The sequence below is a fragment of the Muscardinus avellanarius genome (genome assembly GCF_963383645.1).
Source record: "Muscardinus avellanarius genome assembly, chromosome: 9".
NCBI classification, from domain to species: domain Eukaryota; kingdom Metazoa; phylum Chordata; class Mammalia; order Rodentia; family Gliridae; genus Muscardinus; species Muscardinus avellanarius.
Window position 1 is genome coordinate 52,406,916 of NC_137795.1, and position 13,324 is coordinate 52,420,239.

The 13,324-nt window shown below is 36.2% G+C and overlaps 1 protein-coding gene across 1 annotated transcript in view; it reads right to left on the reverse strand.

Annotated features, from left to right (window-relative positions):
- SEMA3C (semaphorin 3C) overlaps positions 1 to 13,324 on the reverse strand; it is a gene marked incomplete at its 3' end in the record, with an annotated part of 165,430 nt that overhangs the window by 12,002 nt on the left and 140,104 nt on the right. The window contains exons 12-14 of the mRNA XM_080701056.1: positions 13,030 to 13,118; positions 9,763 to 9,804; positions 2,905 to 3,062 (exon numbers count right to left, since the gene is read on the reverse strand). Coding sequence (XP_080557182.1) covers positions 2,905 to 3,062; positions 9,763 to 9,804; positions 13,030 to 13,118 — 289 coding nt within the window. The remainder of the gene's footprint in view (positions 1 to 2,904; positions 3,063 to 9,762; positions 9,805 to 13,029; positions 13,119 to 13,324) is intronic.

A 13,324-nucleotide genomic window follows, 5' to 3' on the forward strand; every position in this document is an offset into this window, starting at 1 on the left:
CATCAAATTCCAGTCCTTGTTCAAATCTGTCTGCAGCAGGGCCCTCTCTGGCCTCACACTTAACGCTGCAAATTGCTTCACTTGCTCTACCTACCTTCTCTGCGCTTTTTAAATTCCTAGACTCCATCCTTAGTACAAATTTTTTCTTTTTTTCTTTGTTTAATTGTTTGGTACTAGGGACTGAACTCAGGGTTGTTCTACCTCTGAGCTACACCCCCAGCCCTTTCTAATTTTTGTTCTATCTACCTTTGCTATACTTTTAAATTCCTAGACCTCATTTTTATTTAATACATACATATGTATATATGTGTATATATACATATATAGAGCTTATCCTTATTTGATATATATGATACATGATGTATGATAGGTATGTATAGAAATATGAATATATATATATACATATGCGTGTGTGTATGAGAGAGAAAGAGAGAGAAGAGAGAGGAGAGAGAGAGAGAGAGAAGAGAGAGAGAGAGGAGAGAGAGAGAGAGAGGAGAGAGAGAGAGAGAGGAGAGAGAGAGAGAGGAGAGAGAGAGGAGAGAGAGAGAGGAGAGAGAGAGAGAGAGAGGAGAGAGAGAGAGAAGAGAGAGAGAGAGGAGAGAGAGAGGAGAGAGAGAGAGGAGAGAGAGAGAGAAGAGAGAGAGAGAGGAGAGAGAGAGAGGAGAGAGAGAGGAGAGAGAGAGAGAAGAGAGAGAGAGAGAGAGAGAGAGAGAGAGAGAGAGAGAGGAGAGAGGAGAGAGAGAGAAGAGAGAGAGAGAGGAGAGAGAGAGAGAGAGAGAGAGAGAGAGAGAGAGGAGAGAGAGAGAGAGAGAGAGAGAGGAGAGAGAGAGAGAAGAGAGAGAGAGAGAGAGAGAGAGGAGAGAGAGAGGAGAGAGAGAGAGAGAGAGAAGAGAGAGAGAGAGGAGAGAGAGAGAGAGAGGAGAGAGAGAGGAGAGAGAGAGAAGAGAGAGAGAGAGGAGAGAGAGAGAGGAGAGAGAGAGAGAGGAGAGAGAGAGAGAGAGAGAGAGAGAGAGAGAGAGAGAGAGAGAGAGAGAGAGAGAGAGAGAGAGAGAGAGAGAGAGAGAGAGAGAGAGAGAGAGAGAGAGAGAGAGAGAGAGAGAGAGAGAGAGAGAGAGACTGGGCTTTCCTCCAAGCTACACCCCCAGCCCTTTTTAATTTTTATTTTGAAACAGTGTCTCACTAGGTTGCTGAGAGTCCCCCTACATTGCTGAGGCTGTCCTCCCAAGTTCTGGGATTAGAGGCCTGCACCACCAAGCACAACTTTTTATTTGATGTATTAGAGGTTTTTCTTACTTTATCTGTTATCTGTTTTTTTTTTTTTCCTTTAGACTATTTTATATCTGAAGGTAATGATTTTTTTGTGTTTTTTGTTGTTATTCTCATATTATATAACAAGTTTTTGGAACAATGTCTGGAAAATTTGTGTCCCATGATAAGTATCTGTTGGGCTAATGAAAATAATCGTATACCCTTGATATGTGAAAGTGCTGCGGCAGAGTTATTTTAATCTGTCCATAAAGGGATATATCTTTCACAGAGAACCCAAGCTATGAAACACTTCAAGACTTTACTAAAAAAATCCCTGGTGCTCATGACGGGTAACTATTTGCTCCTGTTGCTGACCCTAATTTTTACAGGTTTTGGCCCTATCATCCATCATGACCCATATCATAGTATGATTGAAAATAGCTAAGACCCTGGCTGACCCTGTATTCTGCATATCCTTTGTTATTTAATTGACTTCTCTGCTGGAGGGCCCTTCCAACTTGGTGGAAATTGATGCAGTGTTTCCTGCCTATGTTCTTGGGATAAAAGGCACCCTGCTTCATCCTGCTTTTTCTCTTAACCTAACCAGCAATCATGCACTCACCACTTACAGAACAAAAGCACAGTCATCAGTTGTCAGTCATCAAGGTTTGAAAGCAAATGGGGTACTTTCCTGGCACAATGTCCTTGTAGTTTGAAATACACAGGTAGTTTCTTTTAGATATCTACTTTTTACATGAATTCAATTATGTTCTGTTACATGAAGAACAAACATTTTAGAGGATAATTAAGTAATGTAGAGAGACCCCAGAAATGTGGAATTTAATGATATACTGAAGCATATAGGACAAAAATAGATATAAATTAGGCAACATGAAAATGAAGCTAAACACTATCTGCAATATTGAATGGGCTCTGAAGAGATGAGTTTTGCAGAAGAGCTTTGAAGGGGGAAAGGAATTAAAATCTCAAGTTATAAGGCATGGTATTTTCTTCATATCAAGACTGTATGTGGTGTTAAATGTAGTTACTATGCAGTGTTATTTAAGGGGGAGGTATTGGAGGTAAAACCCAGGAGCATTCTATTTCTGAGCTACAACCCCCGGCCCTATTTTACATTTTTATTTTTGAAACAGTGTCTCCCTAAATTGCTGAGGCTGGCCTCAAACCTGCAATCATTTTGTCTCAGCCTCCCAAGTACTGGGATTACATACCTGTACCCACTGCACCTGGCTCTTAGTGTCCCTTCCTTCCTTCCTTCCTTCCTTCCTTCCTTCCTTCCTTCCTTCCTTCTTGGTTTTTGGTTGTTTTATTTATTTATTTATTTTTTGAGATACTAGGGATGGAACCCAGGGACATTCTACTTCCGAGCTACACTCCCAGCCCTATTTTTTATTTTTTTGAAACAGGGTCTCAAGAGTTGCAAAGGGCCTCACTAAGTAGCTGAGGCATTCCTCGAACCTTGAACCTCCCGTCTCAGCCTCCCAAATGCTGGGATCACAAGCATGCCCACCGCGCCTGGCTTTTAGTGTCATTTCTTAAGAAAATAGCAGCAGAAGGGGTTCTAATAACATGGGGGCACTTCTGCACTCTTTGGTGACACCAGTTTTGATGTTCACTTGCAGGTTTAGTACTCACCGCTTCCCCGTTGGGTAGAACCTGGAGCAGGAGTGGCCGTCCCAGGCGCAGTAAGGGTCCCTTGCCAGGCAGCAGTCAGCACAGGCGGTCCCGTAGATGTGGCAGCGATGCAGAGACACTTGGGAAATCCCTTCGTTGGAGCTCACATACAACTGTTGCTATAAGAGGAATCACAATGATTTATTTCAGATGTGAAAGCTAAAAGAAGACTTTCAGCAGGAAAACATTATAATATATGCCCACAAACCCTTAGATTCATTTTGAAACAGACTAAAACTGAGAGGCAAAGCACAGAAGGCTATAAAGCCAAAATAAATAGAATTTTCCTGCATTAATATGACTATAACATTACCACTTTCCTGCTTAAAAAAAAAAAAACTCAGAGTACCATTTAGAATGGTAATATGTTTTAGACATTGGGATTCATTGTTCTCTCAGATTGGAGCTAATATGTTGCAGATTTAGATTATGATGTTTTCTTTTCTCTTTGAATGCTGTCTCTTAGCAAAGCACAAGGAAGTATTCTTTCTTATTTTTCAAGTCTAGCTACACATTATTTTATAAATTTTTAAAAGTTAGGTTTAAAATAAAGGACTTTTTAGTATGGAAAAATATAGCAGATAGCAAATATTAGCTGTAATAAAAAGCCTGGCCACATGCCTTTGAAAGTAGCATATTACTCATTACACTATTTCAAAATTTAGAATACTGGCATTAACATTTAAACCTATCTTAAATTTCTATGTGCTCCAGAAATTCTCGTCACTCTAGAGAAATTATGAATAAAAATTTTATTCTTCTTTATTTGTAGGGTGTAGAAAGCACCGTAAGGTACTGGTCCAAAGACTTTAGCTGTGCATAAAAAAATATTCTCAGGAGCTAAAGAAAATTTATACTCTGTTTTCCAATCTGATTGGGTTGATGCTACATAATTACAGTTAGCACAGGATCTGTAAGCTGGAACTTGAATAAATGTGGATGTGAGAGAGCATGCACACATTAACCCGTATACACATATACTTTTTTCCTTTTTTTTTTTTTTTTGCAGTATGGGGGATGGAACCCAGGGGCATTCTACTGCTGAGCTACACCTCCAGCCCTATTTTTTATTCTTTATTTTTTTTATGTCAGGAGATTTACTTATTTGTTTTTCTTTCTTTTTTAATTTCTTTTTTATTTTTATGTGGAACATATTAAAAATGGCATACATTCAGACTGTGCTTGGTGCCCTCTACCCTTTCTACAACTTCCCCTTCCCCCCTTCCAACAATGAGTATCCAGGTAAACCATACTACATTCATATTATGTTTTTTTTTTTCTTGCTGAAGATTTAAAAAAGTTTATTAAAAAGATAGAAATACAGAAGACAGTTACAGCCCCATGCCATTCAAGAGTGGCATGGGGGTGTGGTTCGAACAAATTGGCTCCTCATTCATACTTTTACACATATTCGGATGCAACTCCTTCATTATTCAACCTCAGCCTTCTTCCTCTCATATCTTTCCATTCTAGCTTCACTGAGGTTTCCCCTCCATTATCTGGAGTTCCTCTGGTATTCCTAATAGTCCCTAGTTCGAGCATATTAGAGAGAACATATGTCCCTTTTCTTTCTGTGCCCTGGCTGATCTCACTTAACATAATGTTCTCCAGGTCTTTCCATCTTCTTGCTAATGACATGATTTTGAGTAGAATTCCATTGAGTGTATTTCCCATAATTTTGCAATCCATTCATCTATTGATGGAGACCTAGGTTGGTTCCATATTTTGGCTATCACGAATTGTACTGATCTGATATGAACATGGGTATGCATATGTTACTGTAGTTCTCTGATTTCAACTCCTTTGGAAAGATACCCAGGAGTGGTATAGCCAGATCGTATGGTGAATCCATTCCTAGTTTTCTAGGAAATCTTCACACTGATCTCCATAGCAGCTGAACTAGTTTGCACTCCCACCAACAGTGTAAAATAGTTCCCCTTTTCCCACATTCTCGCCCACATTTGTTGTTGTTTGATTTATGTTTAACACTCTGATTGGGGGTAAATGGAATCTCAGCGTACTTTTGATTTGCATCTCCCTAAAGGCTAATGATGTTGAACATCTTTTCATGTATCTACTGGCCATCTGTATCTCTTCTTTTCTGAAGTGTGTTTTCAGTTCAGTTGCCCATTTCTTGATTGGGTTATTTGTTTTGCTAGTGTAGAGTGTTTTGAACTCTTTGTATATTCTGGATATTAGCCCTCTATCAGAGTAGTGGCTGGTAAAGATCTTCTCCCATTCTGTAGGCTTCCTCTTTAGGTTCTTGATAGTTTCCTTTAATGAGAAGAAACTTTTTAGTTTGATGAGATCCCACTTGTTAATTCTTGCTTTAATTTCCTGTACTTGGGAGGTCTTGTTGAGAAAGTTACTGCCTGTGCCTATATGTTGGAGTGTTGAGCCTATGCCCTCCTCTAATAACTTCACAGTCTCTGGTCTAATTTCGAAGTCTTTGATCCATCTCGAGTTGATTCTTGTGCACTGTGAGAAGTAAGGATTTAGTTCCATCTTTCTAAAAATGGATAGCCAGTTCTCCCAGCACCATTTGTTGAAAAGGTTGTCTTTTTTCCAGCATATGAGTTTGGCCCCTTTGTCAAGGATCAATTGACCAGTAGTGTGTGGGTTTGTTTATGTATCTTCTATTCTGTTCCACTGGCCAGTATGCCTGTTGTGCCAATACCATGCTGTTTTTACTACTATTGCTCTATAGTATAATTTGAAGTCTGTGATTGTGATGCCTCCTGTCTGCTTCTTATTGCTGAGGATTGCTTTGTCTATTCTGGGTCTTTTCTTTCTCCATATAAAATTCATGACTAATTTTTCTAAATCTATGAAGAATGTTGTTAGTATTTTAATAGGAATTGCATTGAATCTACAGATCACTTTTGGCAGAATGGCCATCTTGATATTTATTCTGCTTCTTCATAAGCAAGGAAGATCTTTCCATCTTCCAAGGTCTACTTCAATTTTTTTCTTTGTTATAAAAAAACTATAAAGTTTTTATTGTAGAGGTCTCTTATATCTTTGTTTAGGTTTATTCCTAGGTATTTTATTGGTTTTGAGGTTATAGTAAATGGAATAGTTTTCTTTATTTCTTTCATTGTGGATTTATTGTTGGCATAAAGAAAAGCCACTGATTTCTTTAAGATTGATTTTATATCCTGCAACTTTGTTGAATTGGTTAATCAGCTCCAGTAGTCTTTTGGTTGAGTTCTTTGAGTCTTCTAGATAAAGGATCATGTCATCTGCAAATAAGGATAGTTTTAAATCCTTTCTTTCTATTTGAATTCCTTTGATTTCCTTCTCTTGTCTTATTGCTGTGGCAAGAGTCTCGAGAACTATATTAAAAAGGAGTGGTGATAGTGGGCATCCTTGTCTTATTCCTGATTTAAGGGGAAATTCTTGCAATTTCTCCCCATTCAATATGATGTTGGCTTTGGTTTTATTGTATATTGCCTTAATGATGTTGAAATATGTTCCTTCTATTCCAATTTTCTACAGTGTTTTTAACATGAATGGTGTTGGATTTTGTCAATGCTTTTTCAGCATTTATTGATATGATCATGTGGTTTTTGTTCTCAGTCCTATTTATGTAGTGAATAACATGTATTGATTTGCATATGTTGAACCAGCCTTGTTTTTCTGGGATGAAACCCACTTGGTCACGATGTACAATTCTCTTGATATGGTTTTGAATGCATACAGCTAGTATTTTGTTTAGATTTTTTGCATCTATGTTCATCTATACATCTATGGAACTACACCTCCAGCCCTATATTTTATTCTTTATTTTGAAGCAGGGTCACTGAGTTGCAAAGGGCCTCACTAAGTAGCTGAGGATGTCTGAGAACCATGATCCTCCTGTCTCAGCCTCCCAAATGCTGGGATAACAAGCTTGCAACACCACATCCAGCTTTACATATAACTTTTAGAAATCCAATCCATAAGGGGGTGGGTATCATGGAACCACCAGACTCTGTAGTTCTCCAGGCTGACTTCCTGGGTTCCAATGTCAGCTCTACCTCAAATTCACTAAGTAACTTTTCTGAATCTCAGCTTCCTTACTGGTCAAACTGGGACTACAGAATACTTCTACTACAGATTTCTATGTAAGACATGAATGTCATAAGGGCCACAACCCTTATGACAGGGTTGCTTAGAATAAATGCCAATAATTTTGGCTCATAGTACACAATAAATGCTAATTTTAATAGTAGTTAAAAATACCAAATAACAAGCTATCAATCTATAAGGTTTGTGTGTGTGTGTGTGTGTGTGTGTGTGTGTGTGTGTGTGTGTATTACTGGGTACTGGGGATTGAACCCAGGGGCATTCTACCTTTAAGATATACTCTCAACCCTGGTTTATTATTTCATTTTGAAACAGAATCTCATTAAGTTGCAGAGTCCTGGCTAAGTTGCTGAGGCTGGCCATGAACCTGTGATCCTATCTCACCCTCCCAAGTACTAGGGTTACAGCTGTGTGCCATCATGCCAGGCTTATTAGTTTTCAATTCTAATCTTCAATTTGAATCATATCTCATTCTATTATGTCTAATATAAATATTTTGCTGAGAACAACTGATTTTTCTGAAATTGACTCTCATAATCATTTGTTCAGGAACATTTGGAAAAAAGTGTTTATTGAGTAAATTAAAGAATAATATAGAAAATGTATTAGCTTCACTAAAATATTTTATGTACCCTAGTTTACTTGAGAAAAAGACACAGGTAGTTTCAATTTTAGATAGTTTGCTTCTTATTTATCCAACCATTTTATGTGGAGAGCTAGAATAAATTAAAATAGAAGGGAGAAAATGAATAATAATAAAGTTGGAGGAAAATGAAGGCACTAAATCCTGGGTATTTAATAAATATAATATGCCCTTCACAATTGGTAGTCCTCTCACATGAATAAAAAATTCAGTATGTAGTTGGGTAAATGAATTACAAAAAGTCATGTAATAAACTTGGTCCCAATCTCATTGCTTTAATGAAACATTTTCAATTATCTATAATATAAAATCTAGAAACCAATGTAATCCGTGAACTACAAATAAATCAAAATCTGTAATTTTATGCAAGACAACAATGTCACATTAATGGCTTTGTGTCCATTTTGAATTTTACTCCTATACTTTCTTTTTTCATTAGACCACTGTAAACAAAGGGGTTTCCCACTGACTTCAAAGACAATTCCAACTTGGGATCAGCTCCCTAGAACATTTGCCAAGATGACAAATGGCTTCTTGTTACTTGAGAAAATGTTTGTTATGCACCCTACAAACATTTTTACAGATGAGATCTTTAGCTCCATTGTACCGTATTTATTTTTCCTCATAAAGTTTAGTCAAGTGAAAAGATACACGACAGACTATGGAATAGGACATCATTTGTAACAGACCAAATATGGTGAAAACCACTAAAATTATGTGATCAGTTGTGCAAATACATAAAATCTTTATTCTCGAGTCCAAGTAAAATAAATTTCTGGCTCTTACAGATAGCATTTGATGAGGACCCACTTTATGTTAGGGGACTGATATAAATTAACTTGTGAGAAAGTCATTAGCTTGCAGATTTAGAAACTTAGGTCAGAAAAAGTTGAATGAAGTTAAGTCGGGTTGGGATTCCACCGTATCTCAATCCCACTCTGAGGCCTACTCCTTTCTGACTATATTTACCCCTAAGAACTTTAAAGATAAAATCATCTGGGACTGGCCACACATGTGTTTTGTACATGTAGAATATTATATGTATGTATATGTGAGCAAGATTAGATTAATTAGAAGAGTTCTAAGCCGGGCTTGGTGGCGCATGCTTGTAATCCCAGCATTCGGGAAGCTGAGACCAGAGGATCACGGTTTTTGGACAGCCTCAGCTACTTAGTGAGGCCCTCTGCAACTTAGTGAGACCCTGTTTCAAAATAACAGAATAAAAAATAGGGTTGGGGGTGTAGCTCGGAGGTCAAATGCCCCTGGGTTCCATCCCCAAACCCACACATACACAAAAAAAGAGTTCTAATAATCATAATCAAAGATTTCTTCTTCAAATACTGAATGCTTTGACTTTAGACATTCTATTTTTTTTAGACATGTATAAACCACAAGGAAATAGTATTTCCTTAAGAATAACCATGAAAAGAATGCATTGCACATTTCAAACTTGTGACAGAAGCAGAAACCCAAAAGAGGATTGATTACTCATTCCAAGCCCCTGAGAATATTGTGATCTTATAGTAGCCCAAACATTATGCTAAGTTCTTCCTTCAGAAAGATTATTTTTATTTTAGTTGGCTTCATACACTATAATATTTGAGAATATAGGATATACAAAATGTTGGAATATCTTTTTGTATATATGTTCTGCTCTGATGAACTTTTATACAAAAATAAACCTCTTCAGGCTTCCACTAACAGCTAGTATATTAGTATATTGTACATCAAAATGAAGGTGATTTTGTGGTATATTTTACTTTTTATTTTATTATTTTATTGCGGGTCTGCGGATGGAACCCAGGGGCATTTGACCTCCAAGCTAACTCCCCTACCCTATTTTTTATTTTTTATTTTGAAACAGGGTTTCACTTATTTGCAGAGGGCCTCACTAAGTAGCTGAGGCTGTCCATGAACTGTGATCCTCTGGTCTCAGCCTCTGGAATGCTGAGATTACAAGCATGCACCACCATGCCCAGCTTTGTGGTATATTTAAAAAGTATTATTTATTTTGTTAATAGAATAATTTCTTAGAACGTATAAAAATATTTTTCATGATAGCAATACATTTTGATATGCAAGAGACATAAAAATTGATTTGTTTTTACCTTTTTAGATGAGATTTTCATTGTTGTTATGGGAACATGATTCTAAAAAATTAAAAAACATCATATTAGTTATGTATATGATCCTTTAAAACATTCTATATTCAAAATTATTTCCTTTTTATAAAAATTAAAAAAAATATATTTTGCTGTGCACATATTCTTCTTAATAAAGCTTGCTCTCTCTTTGGAAACTAAGTATAGATTTGTTATCTAAAAATACCTCACCAAAAATAGTTATAATTATCTAATATATCTAGTATTGTAAGCATTAGTAAAGAAAATGAAATTTAGAGAACTTTGATTTCATTGGAGAAAGTACATCTTGGAATATTAAGTTCAGTATTAAATCTGTGTAGACAGACGAGGGAGGGTGTGGAAGGTTCCGCATCTGATTTCTCCATAACATAAGTACTCTGCATACAATGCTATTGTTTACCGGCCAAGTGCTGTTTTGGAAAGATGTATTAGGCAGAACCATACTAATTAATTCTCATTGTTGAAAACAAAGAAATATCGTTAGAAAGAATCTTCTTTTGTTAAATGCAAATGAATGAAAGAACTTAAGATTTTTTTAAATAGTAATTATTTGAAAGTCAATCTATTCATAACTTTACTTCTTAAACATTATTAGTTCCTTTTAAATTTAAAAATAGAATTCTGACAATCTGATGAAGATTTGTGAAAATTTATTTGAGTGATCCAAGTGTAAACAAACTCTCAAAATCAAATGTGCCCCAAAGCATTGTGCTTTCTGAAACTGCATTTATTTACAAACAATTAAAAAGCAAGCTGGGTATGGTGGTGCATGCTTTTAATCCCACCATTTGGGAGGCTGAGCCAGGAGGATCTGGGTTCTTGGCCAGCTTCAGCTACTTAGTGAGGTCCTTTGCAACTCAGTGAGAACCTGTCTTAAAATAAGAGTAAAAAAAAAAAAAAAAAAAAATAGAGCTGGGGGTGGATCTCAGAGGTAGAATGCCCCTGGGTTCCATCCCACAACCACAAAAAAAGAAAAGAAAAGAAAAGAAAAGAAAAGAAAAGAAAAGAAAAGAAAAGGAAAAGAGAGAGAGAGAGAGAGAGAGAGAGAGAGAGAGAGAGAGAGAGAGACAGAGAGAGAGACAGAGAGAGAGAGAGAGATTTTTAACTCTCAACTGGAGCAATTTTTATTACCTCTATAAAACACACACACACACACACACATGCACACAGGTGTATGCAACTTGTGTGTTGTAAGTATTGCAACTTGTAATCACATAGGCAACTATTAATAGTGGTACCTTCAATTCATGTTAAACTCAGGGAAACTAGACTTACATGTCCAGAAAATATGAGGAGAGAAATAAAAGAAGAGTTTCTGATTCTACACTATGTAAAAATAAAGTGCCTGGCTTTTAAAAGTGACATTGAGTTTTCTGCAGTATATCAGCATGGCACTTGGCTAAGGACTTTATTACATTTAAATGCATGATTTCCTTACATGTCCATTGCAGTATATCATAAACACCCAATCATTTTTACCTCACCTCAGGAAATGTGACACAAACACCATTTTAAGGACAGTTACTGTATTTGGTGACTATATCTCTTGATTTAGCGATATCAATCACTGGCACACGCATCAGCAAAAAGCTCAAACATTTTTCAGTTGCTCCCTCGGGGTGACGTCCCCCGTATGCATTTTGACTGACTCCATTTTTCCACGGAGAGTTTATTCTTCAGGATGATAAAGACAGCATAACTCATATAACAGACCATAAGTAGCTCTCACTGGATCAGAAGAACTCACATTTTCTTATGACTTTTTCTTAACATGTGTGTTTGGGTTTGTGTCAAACTCACTTAATTAAAGTTTCCTGATAATCAAAAAAAGATATTTTAGTATTAAAAATGAAGTTCTACAATTTGGCATTTTTCTATCTTCGGAAAACCCAAGAATAAAGAACATTACGTTATTTTGACTAGCCAAATTGCTCCTGTTGAGTTGAGTGAGAAAAAGAAAAGAATTTTATTTATAGTGTTATTCTGGTTAATCTAGTGAATTGATTAATTTCTTTATGAAACAAGAAATGGAAATATGGCTCAAACAGATATAGGTAACATTATTTTATGACGATAATTTTTTGTTGATTTTATTTTGGTACTAGGGATTTAACCCAGGGGCGTTTTATCTCTTACACACTTCTAAATTCAGTATTTTTATTGACCATAGGGCTGTATAGTAGTAAGTCAATACATTCTGAATCCATTCAACTAAGCAGAGAAGCTTACTGGAACTAGTAATATTTTGCACTTGAGAGATCTGATGTCTTACTTTTACTGACTCATAGGCTGACTCTGATCTTTTGCTGTCTCTGAACTGTTGTTTTTTTTTAATTGATTCAACTGAAAATAGTGGTTAATTCAATGCCAAAGTTTCTTTGTAATTCTAATAGCTCCTCTGGCTATTGTTTTACCCATCTTTGCAAATGAAGATAAAAGTAGCACTTAACATATATCAATAGAACCATAAGAAAAAAAGAGAAAGGCAGGATATCATAAATCCCTTCTGGCTCATAGGTACACAAGGAATGAGCCCTCTACCTTCGACAGCTAAAATCTTATGGATCTGCAGTTCCCTCACTTCCTCTGTGTATCTTATTGCTTGTTTTGTTAGTCCTGTCTTTTTTCTTTTCTCTCTCCTTCCTTCCTTCCTTCCCTCCCTCCTTCCTTCCTTCCTCAAATTCAAGGACAAGAAGAATACAGTGAAATCTCAAGTTCTGATAAAACATAAAGTTTTATGTACTAGAATGCAACATTGTTTTATTTAACTAGAGAGACATTTGAATTAAAAGCAATAAAATAAAACAAAGCAGTTTTTCTTGAAATGACTGGTTACAAAATATGAGGAAGCTTATCTAACAATCAATAATATGAGAGCGTTTGGATTTCAGAGGCTTCTGATAAAAGCTCTTTCATGGCAAAATTCTTTAGACCTTGACCACAAGAACCCATTTTTCAAAAATAATGATGACCAAAAGTCTTCAAATTGTGATGATAGCTGGGAAAACATTAATCTTTCTATGTTAAGATAACTCAAAGTGCAAGAAAACTCTTCATAAAAATATTTGTTCCATATATATCATTTTATCCAATGTTTTCCTACCCTCAAAAAATTATAGCATTCACTTATTTGATCTCTTATCAACTATTTTTTCCTTCCCAAGTGGCTGTAAGATTAAAGAAATGCATTCGTCATGCATGTTCCGAGATTAACAGAAGAGATGCTCAAACCTTAAAGACTTCCAACTCCTCCAGAATGAGCTCACCACTGGCCGAACTGTTAGTAGGAAGGACCACAACCTTCTGCACAGTGCCCCGATCTAAAGAGAGAAACAACGAGAAGTTGTAAGAGTTTTTAAAAGAAATAGACAGTTAGATATAATACTTAGAAATCACAAGTTTGTTTATATAAGCATTTGGTTATTCAAAATGTATTGCATATACTGAAGTTATCATTCACAATCAAATCTATTCTGAATTTCTTATGTTTGGAAAACACATAAATTCAAAAGAAATTAGTATGAAT